Genomic DNA, 19,694 nt, shown 5'->3' on the forward strand with positions numbered 1-19,694 from the left:
ATGCTGTAAGAAGAAAAATTGCATAAGCTTCCTCGCTGAGGCAGGAAAGTTTTTGCTCATATATATATATTCACTATATATATGTATGTATGTGTGTGTGTGTGTGTGTGTGTGTGTGTGTGTGTATATATATATATGGTATAGGTTTATTTGGGGTTGTATGTACTGAGGTAAAGATGAGGGCATGTTCTGGACAGTTCTTAAATCTCTATTTCCACCCCCGCCCCCATAGGCCTGTGAAGAAATGGTTTTAGGGATGGGAATGAGTCATTTGTTTATCTCAAAGAAGAAAACTAAAGCTAAAGGCTGAGCACCTTGGGGAGTATAGGGGAAAGAGCTTATATTCAGTAGAAATGAAACCTGCATTGACCAGCTGGGTTGGTGACACGGAACATGGCTTTCACCAAATACATCATGTTGGTATCAACTGAGAGGCTTTCTGGTATATTGAGAAGATGTCTTTTAAAATACCCTTAGTAGGGGCGCCTGGGTAGATCACTGGGTTAAGTGTCTGACTCTTGGCTTAGGATCAGCTCATGATTTCAGTATCTTGAGATCCAGGGAGCCCCTCTTAGGGCTCTGCACTCAGTGCAGGGGGCTTGGGATTCCCTCCCTTTCCCTCTCCCTCCCCTCTGCTCTTCCCCCTCTGCTCCTTCTCGTCTATTCCTCCCGCTCTGCTCCTCTCCCACCCTTGTGCTCTCGCTCTCTCTCAAATAAATAAATAAATAAATAAATAAATAAATAAATAAATAAAATCTTAAAAAAAAATCCTCTTAGCATTCTTTTTTGCCTAATTGGATCGAAGTGCTAGGGATCAGAAGATGAGGATGTTGGAAAGTGAGCCACTCCCACAGTTTTCCTGGAGTGTTGCCCTGGAAGTCGCAGGACTACCGCTGACACAAGGAATGACGCTGCCTACCAGTGTGTCATATGAAAAAGTCAAGAGCCAAGATCTTGTGTTTGTAACTACAGGCTCACTGACACCTTGCAATTATGGCAATATGTTTCTCTTTCACTTCCCCAGGTGGCTGCTGGGTAGTTGAGGCGCATTAATTTTTTAGAACTTTTAGTATTTAACCGTTGTTTTTTTAAAAAGATTTTATTTATTTATTTGACAGAGACACAGCGAGAGAGGGAACACAAGCAGGGGGAGTGGGAGAGGGAGAAGCAGGCCTCCCACGGAGCAGGGAGCCCGATGCGGGGCTCGATGCAGGGCTCGATGCGGGGCTCGATCCCAGGACCCTGGGATCATGACCTGAGCCGAAGGCAGACGCTTAACAACTGAGCCACCCAGGTGCCCCTTAGCCATTGTTTTGCACTGAAGCACGAACCATCCAGAAAAAGGTACACATCTCAAGATACCATTATTATGCTAAGGAGAAGTTTGGGCACAAAGGAAGCTTAGGTCCGCTGAAATTTAATGCTTAACATTTATATTCATTTGAAATCTACCACACCGAATAGCGAAACTGAAGGTGAAAGAAAATAAAAAGATTTCACAGGGAAATACACTCACCGTCATTTGGTTTAAGTTAAATAGAGCTTGAAAATGCAGAAAGCAATGTGAAAGCATGTGGGCCAGACCCAATGGATCAAACCCGTGGGCTGCAGATTTGTAAGTATTCTGGGTTTCCACCTATTTGTTCACCTACTGTATCAGGAAGGTGGTTGCGCTCACATGCATGGATGTTGGTGTGTGTGTGTATGTGTGCACATCTGTAAATGTGTGTATGGGATTAGCGGTTGGATGATTCACTTAGGACATTATTTCATCGATTTCATTGAGCACCTGCTATGTGTCGGATACTTTTTAGGGGGATGGGGATTTAGCAACAACCAAAACAAAGTCCTGGCTTTTGTTTGGGTAAACTCAATAGATGATAAAAACATACAGAATTAAAGATCTTACACCAGAATAAAGCAGTACTGGGGACAGGGAGTGATTGGAAGTGCTATTTTATTAAGGAGATAGGGTAGGAGCTATTAATTGCTCAGAGACCTGAATGAAGTAGGAGAGGGACCCAGCAGATATTTCAAGGAGAGGCATTCCGGGAGAGGCCAAGATAAGTGAAAAAATCTGAGTTGCGAGCTTGCTCTGCATGGGTCCCATCTGTTGTCACCGTGGTGGCCTCTGGTACATCCTTCAAACTCTTTGAGCCTTTGTTTCCTCAAAAGTGAGGAGGAGGTAACAATATTTAACCTTTCCACTTGCCAGGTGGGGACTGAGTGTAGCAATTTTTGAAGGTGGCCAGGCTGGGCCAAGATGTTGTAACACATGGAAGACAGCTCTAGATAACAGGTATCAGTGCTAATAGTAAGTGTTAAGATGTTCTCAATTAATGGAAGATACCATGGAATGGCCTTCCTTTGACCCTCTTACATACCTAATTAATGTCTAATTGTTCCAGATCTTTTCACCGTGAGGGTCATGAGCTTTGTTTTTTTTTGTTGTTGTTCTGTAGCTGGGGTATGGATCTGATCACCAGGTTCATGTCTCAGGAAGAGCTGTGCTGCTGAGTCCTTCAAACTCCTTACAACTAACTCATCCACACCCCATCTCACCAGGCTTGCTGGCCTTCCTTAAGACTCTGAGCTTCAGAGGCTGGTTTGGAGGAAATGTCTGGGTTCCTTTTTGGGATACATCTCCCTCCCCTCTAGCCCTTGCCCCGAGTTCGTCCTCAAACTTTGGTGCGGAAGTGTTATCTGATGGATCATGAACAGGACAGTTCCCTGGGCCCCACCTCGTGAGCCTCTGATTTTTTCATGGTGGTGCTGAGGGACTCTGCACCTTACACAGCTCTAAGCTGAGAGACTTCCTTTAAAATGGAGGGACAGGATTTCTCTAGAATCTCTCCATTTCTGACCTTCTAGGAACTTAGGCTTTTTTTTTAGGATTTTTTTTTTTTTTTTATTTGAGACAGAGAGATACAGAGCGAGAGCGAGAGAGCAGGAGCAGTGGGGAGAGGCATAAGAAGAGGGAGAAGCAGACTCCCTGCCGAGCAGGGAGCCCGATGTGGGGCTCGATCCCAGGACCTGGAGATCATGACCCGAGCCGAAGGCAGACGCTCAACCATCTGAGCCACCCAGGCGCCCCTTAGGCTTTTTTGAAAGTCCTCTGGTTCAACTTCTCTGCTGTTGACTTTACCTTCTTCATCCGGTTCAGCATCTTCCACCTTCTCACCACTTAATTCCATTCCAGGTTCCTCCTATTCACCCCCCTTTCCTCTTTATGGATTTTATGGGAGTGAATTAAGAGATTCTAAGAACATATAATGTATAGCCTGTTAAGGACCACTTTGTGAAATTTCACCTCCCTTTGCCTAGCTTCAGTGTGAAATCAGTAGAGAGCTAAACTTCTCTCTGACTTTTTGAGTCTATGGATGGTCATCGTGGGGAGATGGTTCATACAACTCGCAAAGATGCTCACATACCAGCCCTTCTTTTCATGGTGCTGGTGCGGCTGATCAATATGCCTTATGCTTTTCCATCTCTTAAATTGAGAGGAGTCACTGGTTTTTTTCTCATTTGTAGGTGGCAAGCATGAAAAAATCCTGCTTTTCCTTATGCTAAAGGCTTGTTGGTGATTGGGTTGGGGAGACAACTCAAGACTATTGAGCTAGGGGGTCAGTACACTCTCCTGGAAAATCTACTGGCTCTTCTGGCTACACATTTTTCCATTTTCTCTCTCTCAGAAATACTCTAGGGTACTATGTCCGTGTAGGTGTAGTTATTGGTATTATAAACATGCCTTCCCTTCTTAATGATCTTCTCCCATCTGCCTCTAACACTTCACGAGAGGACCTTCTAGGCAGTTCTTTTATAGGAATTCAGGCTTCACATTTGGTTGGAATCTGGGCAGGAAGAAGAAGCATGTGGAAAGAGGCAGACACATGTTGTATGTACTACCTTGAGGGAAACACCTTCTCGATTCTGATTTTATTATACTTATCATAATTATAGTCCCGTAACTGCACAAGACATTTAGACATGTTTTCGGCCTCTTGCGTGAACTGAATACTGCTTTCTGTGGTTTTCACATTCCTCTTCCGAAAACATGTGACTTCAGTCTGACCATTAATTAAAAAAGGAAAGCTAACAGTTCTGGGAGGGAGACTGGAGGCTGGGTGGGGAGGGGGTGCTTCCTCATCCCGAGTCCTCTCAGCCTCCCTCCCTTCCCCTCACTCAAAGGTTCTGGGCTACCATTTGAAGTCGGTGGCCATTTCACCCATGCATTTCGTTTTCAGCACTGACGCACCAAGCTCAGAGGGAAAGGCAACAACAATAAAAAAAAAAAAAAAAAAAAAAGAGGTAGAGTGGGAGGATGGATCAGAACACTTAGAAAGAGGAATGTTCCTATAAAACAGGGACACTTGGCAGTAGAGCCAGTGAAAAATGATACCAATTACATAAAGCAAAATGCCACCCATCAAGCAGAACATTTTAATTCTCTCTATTCCAGGCTACTTATGACTTTTTGTTCAAGACTCAATACATGTCTGTGAAAATAAAAAATGGAATCGACCCCGTCTGTTAGGTAGAAGGGGGCCTGTCCTGGAAAAAAAAAAAAAAGAAGGTCAGAAAACATTAGCAACGGGACATTGTTGGAGAATTCCAGTGGCCGACACAGAGACATTTGAAGTGTAACTTTGCCCCTTCTGTATTTTTCCCTTTTTGAGTTAGTGGTGTGAGGAAGAGAGGGTGACTAATTTTATTGAGACATTTGACATTATATGTAAATTATTTTTAGTTTAAGACGTTTCCATTTAGATTGATCCCCTCCATACTAACCTGCTTTAAAACAAAACAAAACGTTAAACCTGTTTTCCAGGGCAACTTTTCCTTTCAGTTCTGCTGGAGGTGGTCGAGGGCTCACAGCTGGTTTCCTGAGAGAGTGCCAGAAGATGGCGACAACGTCACGGTAGAGAATGGTCAGTCGCTGCTGCTTGATACCAACACGAGCATCCTCAACTTACTGCACATTAAAGGTCTGTGGAGTTTGGTGGTGGCATTACTCTATATAATTCTATCACTTTGGGGGAGCAGGAGGGAGGGGAACTTTTTGGATAAGTTCCAGAACTTGACTGACAACTTCACTCTGGGAACAAACTGAAATTTCACTATAAAAGGAAGAAGTGGTCAGAGGGTTCAAAATGAAGGCCCTGTCTTTTGCCTCTTGTAAGCACAGAGCTTAATTATTTTATTTTTTTCAAATACAAGAAGGTTAACAGTGTTGTCAAAGAATATGCTTCTTTATTCACGCACTTTGTAGTCATGCTTGTCCAGGGCAGCCCCCACAATGTAGCAAAATGCTCAGAAACTGGTTGACACTGTTGCCTTTGAAATTCCCTGCCAAGAAAGCGATGTCTTCCTGCTTTTACCCTGTTGTGGTTTTGACTTCCGGGTCCCATGGAAAGTCGTATAAAGAGGCTTCCTTATTGCACAGCCGGCCACATAGCTCTAGGGTCTGGGAGGTTGGACTAGACTGAGAATGCAAATTTCAACTCCTCTACGGCGTCACCAAATGACTGAGTCCTTAGTCCACCTCTGTGACCATTTGTTTCCTTATCTGCTAAATGAGAATAAAAATCACTGCCTACTTCAGTGGCTGATAACAAGGAATGGTGATCAAAGTGTCAGTCTTCACTGGCAAAGGAAAATAGCTTTGGAAATGTGATTAGTTATGGGTAGCTATAAAACTCTGCACTAAAACACTACTTTTCATTAAAAATATATTTAACACTTACAGGGGCATTTGCTCTTGTTGAAGTAAGAGAATGGCTACATAAGGGAAAATAAAATATTTTGAAAGGGATAAACCGATGTAACATTGATACCTGTCTCTTATGGATGGCATCAGGTTTTTCTGATGAGGCATCTTACATTCTGTATTTTAGGAGGTTTTTTTATCTCCCTGGTAGCAAGGAAGAAGTTTTCAGACAAATGAGTTAATTAGTACCCTTTAAGAAAAATGGTCTGTCAGCTTGGGCTCTTGACCTGTCTTTGTGTGTGTGTGTGTGTGTGTGTGTGTGTGTATGTGAGAGAGAGAGAGAGAGAGAGAGAGACCAGTGGCTTTGGGGAATACTGACTTATTGATGGACATCAACTACCTAAGCACTAGCAATGACAGGAAAAGTACAGACTTAAAATTTCAACTTAAAGATGCTCTTTGTAGACCTTTAACCAGGAGTCAAATGCTGCTGGGGGATGGGATGACCTTTAGGCTCTCAGGGTCTTTGCCTTATTTTGATATCATTTGGGAGAACTTTCCCAGCAGAAGCCTTGCCCAGCTGAGTCTCTGGATATCCCATTAGTTCCAGGCTCAATCAAGGAAAGGTGCTGATAGGGCCAGAGACTGAAGATAGGGGACGAGGCATCAGAGAGAGAGCAAAGGCTAAGAGAAGGGCAAGGACATGTGAAGTATACACTTGGCTTCTCCCTCTTGGAGATTTCAAGATCAAAATAATGCAAATACTTGCCCCAACCTGTCACCTTTCAAAAGTGGTTTTTATTAATATTCACAGTCCAGGCAATATATTTCAGTCTCAAATTATTTGAAGTAAGTGAGCTAGGTTTGGAAGAGCAAACCCTCATCCTGTGGAGAGGGAGAGGGAGTTACCTGAAGGATCCTGTCTTTCTCTTGGAGAGTAGGGCCATTGGTAGGAATGTGAGGCTAAGTAGTAGATACCAGTTTCTATGCATATAGGTACAGGAGTTGCTGGCAAGAAGCAGGGTTGCCTGGAATGAAACTGAGTTTTTTGTCATACATGTATGGGTCATAGCTTCTAGAAAGAATGAAGACAGGGAAGGGGCAGAGGTCAAATTTGATTCAGTCAATGACTTATGAATACTTCGTAAGTGGCCTAGGAACTCGTATGACATATGAGAAAAAGCGAAGAATAATGCTTAATGTCAGTAATGTGCATATCACTAAATAAACTAATTAGGGAGCAAATATAAAAAAAGTAAAATTTCTGATTCTAAAATAATGTGTTGCAAGAAGTTAGGCAGAATCTGGTCCAGAGGACTCAGGGTATCGAGGATGTTAGATTAGAACTGGGTAGTGGAGAGGAGGTGAAGAGCCTATTATTTATGAATGAGACAAGTTTTGAGCATCCATATACACAGAGAATCTAAATTTGAGGAACTTCCCCATCTTGCATAATGGAACCGTAAATATTCAGTGGCTCAGGCCAAAAACCTTGGAATCATCCTGGACTTCTTTTCTTTTTCTCACATCCCGTGATCAAGCCATCATTGATTCTTGTCTAGACCTTTGACATGTGTCTCATATATCAACACCTCCATTGGTACCAACCTAGTCCTAACCAACATAATTTTTGGCTGGGACCATTTCAAATGGCCTTGTAATTGGTTCTCGTGTTTCTGATTCTTTGTCTTCCTTAGTAGAAGACCCCCAATTTTTATTTGGGGCAGCAATGTATCCAGCTAAAATGCTATATTTCCTGGCCTTCTTTGCAGTTAGACACAGCCTTGTGGCTAAGAGCTCGTCAATGAGATATAAGGGGAGGTGTGGCACAGGACATCTGGGAAATGTCCTAAAGTAGAGTGGACCCAATAGGAGGCATGCCCTATTGGTCCTTCCTTCTTCCTCTTCTTTGCTTCTTGGAATGTAAATGTGATAGCTCCATTTTCAGCTGCCGTCTTGGACAATGAAGTGGCTCATTCAGAATGGGGAAGCAGAAAAATGGGAGAAACCCAGGACGCTGATGAATTTGGAGTTGCCTTAGTAGCATGGAAACTTGGATTGCCTACCTCTGAAGTTACTTTATGTGTTTTAAATCATTGGTATTTGACTTTTATGCCATATGCTAAAAATAAACCCCCAATAGTTTATTGTACACATCCTTTAAAAACATGTCAGATCTTATACTTCTTTCCTCTAACACCTCTCAGTGGCTTCCCATCTAACCTTACCATTATCAAACCTCTGATCTCTTCATTGATCCATCTTCCTCATTCACTCACTCTTTTCCAGCTCTTCTAAAATTATACCAGGTGTACACCTACCTCAGGCTTTGCACATAATGTCCTTTGCCTGGAATATTCTTCCTCCAGCTATTCATGTGGCTCACTTATTTTGTTTGCTCGTTGAGAAAATGTCAACTTATCAAGAGAGGCCTTGCTGGTCATCTTTTCTGAAATTGGAACCACTTCTTATTTATTTTGCTTTACCTTTCTTCATAACATTTATCACCACAGAACATATTATAAATTTCCTTGTTTGTTTATAGTCTGCTGCCTCTGCTAGAAAAAGCTCAAAAAGGCAAATGATCTCAGCAATTTATTTGCTACCGTCTCTTCAGTGTCTAGGGCACCAAATATGTGTTGATGGTTGAATAAAACCATATGTTGATGGTTGATGGACAAGTAAAATGGTGCAGAGTTCAGATCCTGGATGAAATTTAAGAAGCATAATTTTTTTTTAAGATTTTTTTTATTTATTTATTCATGAGAGACAGACAGAGAGAGAGAGAGAGGCAGAGGGAGAAGCAGGCTCCCAAGGAGCAGGGAGCCCAATGCGGGACTCGATCCCAGGACCCTGGGATCATGACCTGAGCCGAAGGCAGACGCTTAACCATCTGAGCCACCCAGGCGCCCAAGAAGCGTAATTTTTAAACTCTTGCTTTCCTGATTATTACTTTTCTTTCTTTTTTTTTTTTTTGAAGATTTTAGTTATTTATTTGACAAGAGAGAGACAGCGAGAGCAGGAACACAAGCAGGGGGAATGGGAGAGGGAGAAGCAGGCTTCCCGCTGAGCAGGGAGCCCGATGTGGGGCTCCATCCCAGGACCCTGGGATCATGACCTGAGCTGAAGGCAGACACTTAATGACCGAGCCACCCAGGTGCCCTTAATTATTACTTTTCCTAACTTTTACTGTCCTTTGTCGTTCTCACATATATAGATATGTATGTATGTATAGGTACACAGGTAAACACACATGTATATATGCACATACATATACACACAAATGTACATATATGTTTACATACACATATACATGTATCTATATATAAACATATGCAGTTATGAATTGTGAGAAATATAAAATCCATTGGTAGATTATTTTTCTGTTTCTAAAAGGCATTTGAAACTGGTAAAGGACTCCAACTCTCAAAAATCTGGTTGCTAGCATAGCTCTAAACTTTTAATGTTTTCTCTTCTCTATAATATGCATGAAAGTTCTTAAGAGAGAATAAAAAGTTATTCAAATACGAGATTGAATCATCATCATCATCAACAGTAATTCAGTCTCTGAATCTCATTACTGTCTCTCTTTTTCATACCCATTAATGGTATCAAAAAAGTAGCTGAGTGGAATTTTCTTTCTTTTGCTGATACCAACAGTGAAACTAGATCACCTGACAACCATATTTAGAACTACTTTATGAAAATATTGCATCCTCTATATTATTTTTCCATTCACGGAAGCCAGCCTCCTAATATGTAGAAGACTAGGCCCCTACATCAGGAAAACCAATACTTCTATATATGGCCCTCAAGAGTCTTGAATTCTCTGTGCCTTACTTGTATTTCCATCTATAAAATAGAACTGACATTCTTTTCTTACTAGAACAACTTATATAGTAGAAAGGAGGGTTATAAATGTCTTTGAGGCAAAATTTTCACCATTACTTATGATGCTGTACATCCTGATTCCTGAACTTCATTAAAAAATGGCATCTTAATTTTGTGACCATAAGAGCTTCAGCTGTATTTATTGTTATTTTGCCGTAATTAACAAGATATCCAGAACTTTCATTTACTTACTGTCTCTACTTCTTCCTTCCATTTCTCTTGTCTTTTTTTTTTTTAGATTATTTTTTAGGGGGTACTGTTAAACACAAAAGAGAATTAACCCAATCAATTAATACTAATGAGCTTGGATGGAAATAGGCATATTGCCTTGATTTAATTAATTATATTTTTCGTTCTTTTATGTTAAGATGCCCAACGGCCATAGGCATTGCTGAATTAAAATTTATTATTTTATCCCAAGTAATTATGATGAGCCATAATAACAAAGGAGAGACGTTACCCCCTTGTCAGAGCTGTTATGCATCCTGGGCAAGGAACTTGAGTTTGCGGTCTGCAGTTGGAGAAACATTCATATTTTCTGAATGAAGCAATGAATTTCTGCCTCTTCTGGTGGTCAAGCAGTTTGACATAAAGTGGCCTAGAGATAATGATCAAAAAAGGGGGCCAATTATGGGGTGCCTGGGTGGCTCAGTCAGTTAAGCGTCTGCCTTTGGCTTAGGTCATGATCCCAGGGTCCAGGGTTCGAGCCCTGCATCGGGCTCCCTGCTGAGTGAGGAGTCTGCTTCTCCCTCTCCCTCTGCTGTTCCCCCCCGGTTGTCCTCTCTCATGCTCGTGCTCTCTCTCAAATAAATAAATAAATAAATAAATAAATAAATAAATAAAATCTTAAAAAAGAAATGAAAGGGCCAATCAGGGGAGGATGAACTCTGGAAACCACTCTTCCCTTGGTGCTGGGCTTTCAAAAGGAAGACATTTCAGTTTCTTACTACTTACAATGCCATCTGTTTACAGGGCTTGAGCAGAGACTTGTTTCTAGTCTCTGTGGCTGCTGAATAGTGCACTGGTCTCTTTTAATGTGATTTTCCATTTCTTGGTCTGCTGGTGTATACCAAAGCAGTTAAATGCTTGGCAGGCTTTTGAGCCAGAGAGAACTGAGTCTGAATCTGGGCCTTGCTTCTTACTAGCCCCGTGACCTTGGACAAGTTGCATAGCCTCCATAAACCTCACGTTTCTCCTCATGAGGGTCATGCCTGTTCTAACAGCAGCAACAATAGTGATGATGGCTAACCTTTGTTGTTTACTGTTGTGGGGCAAGTCTACAATGTGTTGTCCAACTCAGATGGATGTTTTGAGTATTATTAGTTGGGGGAATGTTTGTAAAGCCCTTAGCGCAGGGCCTGGTCCCGAGTAAGCACCCAATTAATGACAGGTTTTGTTTTGTTTTGTTTTTTTCCGGACCTGATGGGATAACAGAAGAGATGGCTGAAATATCAGTCCTAAGTTGCAATTTTATTTACAGATAGTGGCTGCTTCTATATACAAAGCAAACTGGATTACTGAAAGAATTAGCTTGGTAATAAGGACCTTGGATTGCTTTTGCTTCTGTTATCTTTGGAATACATATTGAAGTGCTTTTCTTGCTATGGTAAGAGAGGGAAAGACACAGAGATGGCAGTAGCAGAGTCTATCCATTTGGTTGTCTCCATTTTCCTTGTTATTTTGACTTCACGGAAGCGTGTTTTTCTGGTGCTGTTCGGCGTATGGTCTTATTTTCTCCCATTTTTTTGTGGCCTCCAGTTGTGAAGATGCTCAGATCTTTCTAGTCTGTTATATTTGGGATGTCTAGGGCATGCAAATGCATATTCTTGGCCCATTGAGATGAGCCACCTTCGCTTGAGCCACTGTTTAGTTCATGGTGGAGTTTCTTCATCCTTGGCAAGGATTTGAGGAGTTCAGAGTGAGGTACTCAGTGCCGTACCCAGCATAGCCTTTTTGACCCCAGGGATTCTCCACGTGGTGCCTTCTAGTTAGTAAGGAGTCAGGCTCAGTTGCAGTAAGTGCATGCTTCAGATAACGTTTTGCAGTGCCATGATCTGGGAATGCCATGAGGCAGGACTTCCCTGGGACAGAACTTGTGGTTTCTCTGTGCATCAGGTCTGTGTGAGTCACTGGGCAGATTACCCCCTGCTTATAATTTCGACTTCACAGATGTCAGCACAGATTTAAAAGAAATCTATCTGCGGGCAGCCTGGAGCTTTGCTAAAAATGAAATATTCTGCATTAATATTTCTTTCTTTAACTATATAATATCTTGGTCAACATGAGGGAGTTGGGGGGGCTGGTAACATTTGTTACAAATGTTTAAAGTAATTTATAAATTTATATTTTTATAAATTAGAAAATTATAAGTTATATAAATTTATATATAGTCATATAAATTATATAAATTTTGTAAATTATAAAATTATAAATTTAAAATAATTTATCTGGAAGTTGGCTGAAAAAGGAGGTCGACTGAATTGCCTCCTCTTCCGGCTGAACCATAGCGACCCTTCAAGGCAGGAGGGGCGATCAGGAGGTGTAGACAGGGCAGCAAGGTGGGCTTATTACATTTTGGTCAGGAAATTGGGGGCCTGAGCTGAAATTCAAGGCAGCCACAGATTCTCCTTTAGCTTTCAGTAAGGTGCCGGACCTCAAGTCAAAGTGGAAAAATGCAGATGACGGTGACTCTCTTCCCTTTGTAGACAGGAAGTGCAGTAAAGGAGTTAATGTAATTTCTTCCCTGTATTTTCAAGCATGGTGCTCCAGAATGTGCTGGGCTTTGCAGGAGGCAAAAGGGGAAGCCTGATGAAGAAGTCAGCATCAGAGAGAAATAACTGGACCTTTTTTTGAAATCCACCCTTAACTCCCTTGACCTTGTGTGTCTCTGTGTGTCAGTCTTTTCCTGGTGATCTACATATTTAATATTAGAGTGTGTTTTTTAATTCTTTCTACCTTCAGAGAAGGTGCGGTGTAAGGCTATAAGCTCAAGGAAGCAGGAACCAGGTCTGTGTTTGCTCACGTTTATGTTGCCGGACCATTATATCTTCAAGCACATAGTAGGTATTCAAGTAATTGTGGACTGAGCGAACTAATGAATGAATTTCTGACCTAAAGAGGCAGATTAATGTTAGTTGTAGATTTCTCTATAATCAGAGTCCTTCCTGGTATTCTCAAATGTTAGTGGATTAGTCCAGACGGTGACCAATTTCATTTACTATTTGTGTATCAGGAGATCAGAGACAAAGGCTTTTTACTGTGGGGGACACTTGGCTCTGAAACCCCTTATTTTTCCCAATCAGACAATGACTTACATTATTTACCTCCAGAGAACAGTCCCAGACACACTTGATTAGCCTTAAATGAAAGATAAGCCATTGCTATGAGAAAGGACATGCTTTCCATAGATGGGCAGACAGACAGATAGATAGATATTAAACAATTTACAGTTTTATGTCTTGACAACTTGAATGTTGTAACATGAAAAATGCTACCGAAAGGGACCAGTCCCTTCCTAGCACAGAAGCTATAATATTTTCAGTAATGAAAGATAAATATTTTAAACTTCCTTACTTAAAACCCTTCACTGGCTTTCCCTTAGCCTTTGAGATCAAGCCTAAACTCCTAAATATGGCTTATGGAGTCCTTCAGGGTTTGGTCTCTCCTTACCGCTTTACCTCATTTGTTGCTTAATGATTTGCACATCCTGTCTATCCAGGCTGAAAGCAGGACTAGAACTCTGGGATGCTTATGTATCTGGGATTCTTATACATATAAAAATATACCAGAGACCAAGCATTTCATCACTTTCATTTCTCATGTACTGTCATATTCCTGGGGGGGTCAGGAAAAAGTAGGAGGTATTCTCATTTTTTAAATAAATAAATTCTATGAGGAAACAACTGTGACCTGAAACCTCCTGAAGTTATGCTATAGCCAATTTATGTTTACAATATTCAGAGAACAATTATATTTGGAACATTTTGAATTGCTTAGAGAAATGTATCAAATTGGAGGGCTATTCAAAACTGTGATTGGGTCAATGCTAATTTGAACTTTGGCAGAAGGGAGGAGATTATTTGAATGAATGAGTAATTTGGTAGCAAGGGAGATTTTTACCTGCCTCGTACAGACTTTAAAGAAAAGGTAGGTTTTTTTTTTTGTTGGTTTGTTTCATTTGTTCGTAGGTTTTTTTTTTTTTCTGGTCTTTTTTTTTTATTGTAATATTCCAAATTTTATTATTTACAGTATTGGAAAAATATGCCCATTGCATACACTTATTTTTCTGTTAAATGCTTAGCTTTTAATAAATTGCTAAGAGTGTAATTGATGGATAGTCAAAGTATAAAAATATGAAAGACTCTTGCTATCTGTTGCCATTTTCTCTCCAAAAGAATTACATCAATGTGCATAGCCATCAACAAAGGCCCCACGTTTATGCATATATGTGCATATGTGTGTGTACATGTGTGCACACATGCTGGTCTTTTCTTTTCTCCTTATAAAGAGCTTTCGTTCTGAGGTCTTAAGTAACTTTTTAGAAATCCATGGAACAGCTGAGGGCCTTGTGTACTGAAATGCCAGAAGCTGTGTTGGTAAAAGGACGTGATGATTTTTTGGGACGCCTGGGTGGCTCAGTCGGTTAAGCGTCTGCCTTCGACTCAGGTCATGATCCCAGGGTCCTGGGATCGAGCCCCACATCGGGCTCCTTGCTTGGTGGGGAGCTTGCTTCTCCCTCTCCCGCTCCCCCTGCTTGCGCTTGCACTCTCTCTCTCTCTGACAAATAAAATCTTAAAAAAAAAAAAAAAGAAAGAAACCAAGGTTTAGTTAAGTAACAATTGATAACGGTAGCTGTAACGACAAAGGCATTTATTTGTATCTGTGTTTCAGTTCCTTTAAATATTTCTATGTAGTTTCTTTTCCACAAATAGGTTTAAATGTTGTAATTAATATAGTTAATCAATTTATAAAGTTAATTTAATGAGTTTTATGTGTCATAGAAAAAGCGAAAGCTGACTCACAATCTTTATCTTCTTTCTCCATTGTCTGTAAAGTTGGCCAATGCACTAAAACCAGGGTATTTTTATTCACCTGCAGCAATTAAACTTCACCTTGACCTTGTAGTAGTAGAGACTGTATTTTTCACATTTTTTTCCTTCAACATCTAGCAGAAAGGCTGGGAAATAACAGCAAATGTTGGTTGAATGATGAAGTGAATTAATCTGCAATCCCCACCTTGTATTTCTCCACCTATTTTAGATGATAGCAAACAGCCCAAGACTATGGACACCTAGATCAATCGCTTAATTGACTAGAGTAGTGGTTCTCAAAGTGTGGTCCCCAGTCAGCAGCATCACCATCACCTGGGACCTTGCGAGAACTGTGAATGTTGGGGCCCCATAGCAGAACTGCTTTGGGCAGAAGGCCCGCCAATCTGTGTTTTAAGACCTCCAGGGGATTTAGATGCACGCTCAAGTTTGAGAACTACTAGCCTAAAACAATAAAGGGAGCCATATATTACTGTCAGGACTGGAAGCCGATTAACCCAGGCCTGCTACTCGATTCCCAAAGGTTATGTGACCCTTTGCAAAGAGCTATGAAAACTTGGCTGGGCACCTTGCATGGGCCAATCCTGAGCACGGCGGTTTTTGTTAGATGTAGTTAGTTCTCTGTCCTGCCAGGGAAAACGGAGCTGCTAAAAATGATTCCTCCTGACTGCTATTGTTTGTGGCTCTGAGTTGGTGATTTTATTTCAGATATGTCTTCTCCCCATCTACATTGCTCATTTGACAGGCATACCAGGCTAATTAAGGAATTAGTATGTGGCATCCATTTCGGGGAGGTGGGTGATTCTTTTCCTGCATCCTGAGAACATTTTTGCCCACACTTTCTGGTTCATATTTTCTTTTTTTAATCAGGCAGAGACATTACAATTAAAATACCGTTAAAGTGATTCTGGCAAGTATTGCAATAAGCATGTTTTTTAATTAAAGCAAGAACAGGGGGATGCATAAGCAGCATCAGCTAAGGGAGAAAATTTCATTTGATATCTATTTTAATTGAAATGAAAAAAAAAACACCCCAAACCCAAAAAAACCAATAAGGAAAAGCAGCAGCCGCAGCCTGTGCCGGTGTGTGTGTGGCTTGCTCCCAGGTTGCTAGGTTTAGGTGTTCTGTGCTTGATTAATTAGTAGCCAGCCAGAGAGTCCATTCCCTTTGCCCCCAATCCTTAAAGCCTGATTTATGCCTCACATCCCCCATGAATATGTGAGGGCTCAGGCATCTATTTCCTGAGCTGCTAGTGGATAGGATTATGGAGCGTGCACTGAGCTCTTGGGGGCTCTCGTTTGCCAGCCAAATTGATTTTCCGCCTTTCTGGCTGGGGACAAGCCCACCTCGAAGGCTTCCAGGCTCTGCTCCAGTGGATCAGGCACAAGCTTAATCCGGATCTTGCCAACAAAGGAAGCTGTGTGCATCCCCAGCACAACGTAAGCTTCGGGCTGTGGCTGGCTTCCCCCACTACTACCTTTTCCCCCACTCTCTCACCTCCTCCTGACGCCTACTTCCACAGCCACGTGGTACGGTAGGGTGCAGCAATGTGCCCGGATCACTCAGCCAGCCATTCTTACCCAGGCAGAGGGGGGTCTGTCCATCCAGAATGGATAGTCATCTATAATTCTCCAGGGAAAGGAAATTCCACAAGCTTCCCTATCTATTTGACTGCATAGCAACTGGAAAGATAACCAGATACAGGCTGCTAAACATTTTAAGGAATTATTTGCGGTTGACACAAAAAGCTGAGTGGAGGTTAATCAATAGAAATAAGTAAACTGGATAATTTACATATAAAAATTTAGGTAGTTCAGGCTTTGAGCAATGAATGATCTAGTTTGGGTTATAGATTGATCTAGTTAATTGAAGTGCTCAGATGCCTGCCTGGGTCTTGCGTCCATTCACCTCTGGCTTTCCCTCTGCTTAACCCTGGAGTCACTCTCCCTGGGTTCATTTTATCACCTGCCATTCACCTAAACAAGTGCACTCTTGCTCTGCACCCTCTCTCCCCCGAGTCTCCTAAAAATGACATAATGACATCTTCATCTACCACCTTCACACTTCTTGAAGTTCTTCCTAGAGCTTATGTCTCTACAATCTTCCAAATGTTCTATTCACCTAATTCTTTGAACCACACCCAAAAATCTTGCTACTTTCTCACTTTATTCTAGTTTTTGAATAATAATATTTGACAGTTTGTTTCTCTTACCTCTCTTCTGCTCTCACTCTCCATGGGAGACCTCATTCACTTCTATAACTTCAACTCTTCCTTATTCAACCAGTATTTAGTGACCACTTGCCAGGGCTCCCATATGTCAGGCACTGTTCTAGGCACGGGGGCAATGGGTGTGAACGAAATGGACCAAAATTCTTGCTCTTGTGGAGTTTATTTCTATGAAGAAAGTAGTCAAGTTGAGGAGATTACAGTTTTTGTGAGATTTGCTGAGCAGCATGGAGAACAATGGAGCAGGAAATGTGGAGAGGGAGTTTGGTGGTGGTTGGGGGGATTTGCACACAGTGAGGCAAAGGCTGTGAGGCGGGGTAGCAGGAAGGTCAGTGCCGCAGGAGGACTGTGAGCCCGAGGGAGAGCAGAGTGAGATTGTGCCAGCGAGGACCAACCCTATAGGGTTTAGTAGGCTTTGACTCTGAGTGTGGTGGGAGCCATTGGAGACTCTGAGCAGAGAGGTGACATGATAAGGTTTACATAAAAGAAAAGAATCACACTAGGTGCTGTTTTGAGAGTAGACCCTGGGGTGGGGGTGGGGGTGGGGATAGAAGCAGGGAGTTGAGTTGAGAGGCTGTTACAATCATCCAGGGATGAGATGAGAGTGACTTAGACCCCAATGGTAGATGTGGAAGTGGTGAGAAGTGGTTGGATCGTGGGGATTGTCTGAAGGAAGAAGGCACAAAATTTCCTGGAGGCTTGGCTGTGAGTGAAATGTTGACCCGAGGATTTTCAGACTGAGCACCTGGAAGAATGGAGTTGCCCTTTGCGGCCTCGGCCGGACTGTGGGATGATCCATGGGGCAAGGCGAGGAGTTCATTTTCTGGGTGTGCTAAGTTGAGGAGCCTGTGAGACATCTACGTGGAGATGTCGAGTGGTCGCTGGGTGTATGAGTTTGAGTGGAGGGCAGAGGTGGGCCTTGGAGATAGAAATTTGGGTGTCATCGGCAATTAGCCTGTGATGGTGTTTAAAACCCGAGGACAAGGTGAGAAACCCGACACATGGTTCAGAGAATGGTATGAAAAGTGGTGGAGACACGCCAGGTGCCAGTAGTTGGGACAATTGGGAGGAATCAGGTGGGGGAAACTGGGGGGGGGGAGGCTTGAGGGGTGGGGGAGGAGGAAGACCAGCACTGGCAAGGGAGGGGAAGGAGTTTCAAGAAAGAAGGAGTGACCGAGTGTGTGAGATCGTGCTGGCCACTCAGGACGGGTGAGAACGGAGCATCGGGCCTTGGATTCAGCAATGTGGTTGCCATTGTGACCATGACAGGACCGGTTCCGATAGACTTGTCAGACAAAGGGCTCAAGGAAAGGGAGGGAAAGAATTGAGGATGGAAGGTATAGCCGGCTCTTTCAGAGTCTTATCGTGCAGTAAAATATTTATACTCCAAATTTTTACAGTGAGGGGGAAAACAGCTAGAACAGTGTTGTTGTTGTTGTTGTTGTTGTTGTTGTTGTTGTTGGTTTTCAAAACACGTACAACAAATCGTTTTGTGGTTATTACAGAGGATGGCTAATTGTAGGCTTAGCCAAAAATGGGTTTTGAGGGACTTTGCAAACATTAGCTAGCTGCTAAAAGTTCCTTTGACTTCCCTTTAAAAGAAATAAAAGGGATGTTTAATGGAAAGAAGTGATTACATGTGAAAAGTTGTGTTCATTTATTTATTTTAGAGGGGAAGTAGCAATCATGATGGTTGATTGATTTTTATGAAATTACCCAAGGTCACTTGTGGGACAGACTCGGCTTTCATGAACAATCATAACAAGCCATTGAAGGGTCACGGCCACAGGCCACTTTCAGCCCTGTGCTTTATTTCAGTGTTCAGAAATGTGGTCAAGCTCTATAAAGTGGAGGAATAAAGTCCTCCCTCTGCCCTCCCATACGAAGCCACTACACTGCGCACCAGCCCACTGGATATTTGTTTTAAGCTAATAAAGTGTGAGGATACAACACTCAGGGCCTCGGCGCAGGGCTAGCTTGAGTATAAACCTTCCATTCCTTCACTCTAAGAAGCTTTCCTTTTGGTTATCGCTTTTAATTATTCCAATTAAAAAGAGCTGAATTCCTCATCAAACTCTCTTCTTAATTTACCTAGATTTCTTTATCCTTGCCGCTGATAAGGAAGGAGGGGAGGCTTTTTAGCTGGGAATAATGGTTATCATATTAATTAATTAGTCCTGTTTTTAGTACTCTTGCCAACACAAATCATTCATTTTCTTTGGGCTGAGATTTCTCCCTTCATTAGCGTCATTATTAGCTCCCATCAGTAAATGACGTTTTTAAATTTCTACCAATTTGTTTTAGTGTGTTGAATAGTTGGCTTGATGCGACAAGGGACAAAGCCCAGGTTTATAAATTCACCCACTAATCCTTGTAATCTGCCTCAGATCCTGTTTGGAATGAGACGAGGTATATCTACATTAACAAAGTGAAAATAAATCGTACATAAACAAGCCACAGGCAAACTTAACTTAAGCTAACACGTGTTTTTCCTTAAATGTAACTATGATAATTCTAATTAATAAAAAAGCAACCTGGGACGGTTTGCCGAAGTGGAGAAAATATGAGCTCTTCTGGCAGGTGGTCCTGGGCTCCAACGCTGGCTTGGCTTGTTTTAGGCTGAGACAGACCCCCTCTCCCATCCTGCCCTCTGGTCTGCAAAATATGGAGTGTGATACCAACCTCATAGGCTTCTTTTGATGGTCATTTCAGACAACATGTCTAAAGATTTTGACATAGGGTAGGTGTTCAGTAAGTGTTAGCACCCTTGTTTTCCCTGTAGTATTATTTGGATTTCTGATTGTGTATGGGATACTTTTC

General features: G+C 42.0%; 1 protein-coding gene across 6 annotated transcripts in view; it reads left to right on the plus strand.

Moving 5' to 3' along the window:
* Nucleotides 1-19,694, plus strand: part of PKHD1 (PKHD1 ciliary IPT domain containing fibrocystin/polyductin) — a 471,355-nt gene that overhangs the window by 139,712 nt on the left and 311,949 nt on the right. For all 6 annotated transcript variants that reach the window (XM_027602298.2, XM_027602301.2, XM_027602300.2 and 3 more), the window contains one exon: nt 4,829-4,985. In XM_027602298.2, the coding sequence (XP_027458099.2) occupies nt 4,829-4,985 (157 nt within the window). The remainder of the gene's footprint in view (nt 1-4,828; nt 4,986-19,694) is intronic.

Source organism: Zalophus californianus, chromosome 7 (genome assembly GCF_009762305.2).
Source record: "Zalophus californianus isolate mZalCal1 chromosome 7, mZalCal1.pri.v2, whole genome shotgun sequence".
NCBI lineage: Eukaryota > Metazoa > Chordata > Mammalia > Carnivora > Otariidae > Zalophus > Zalophus californianus.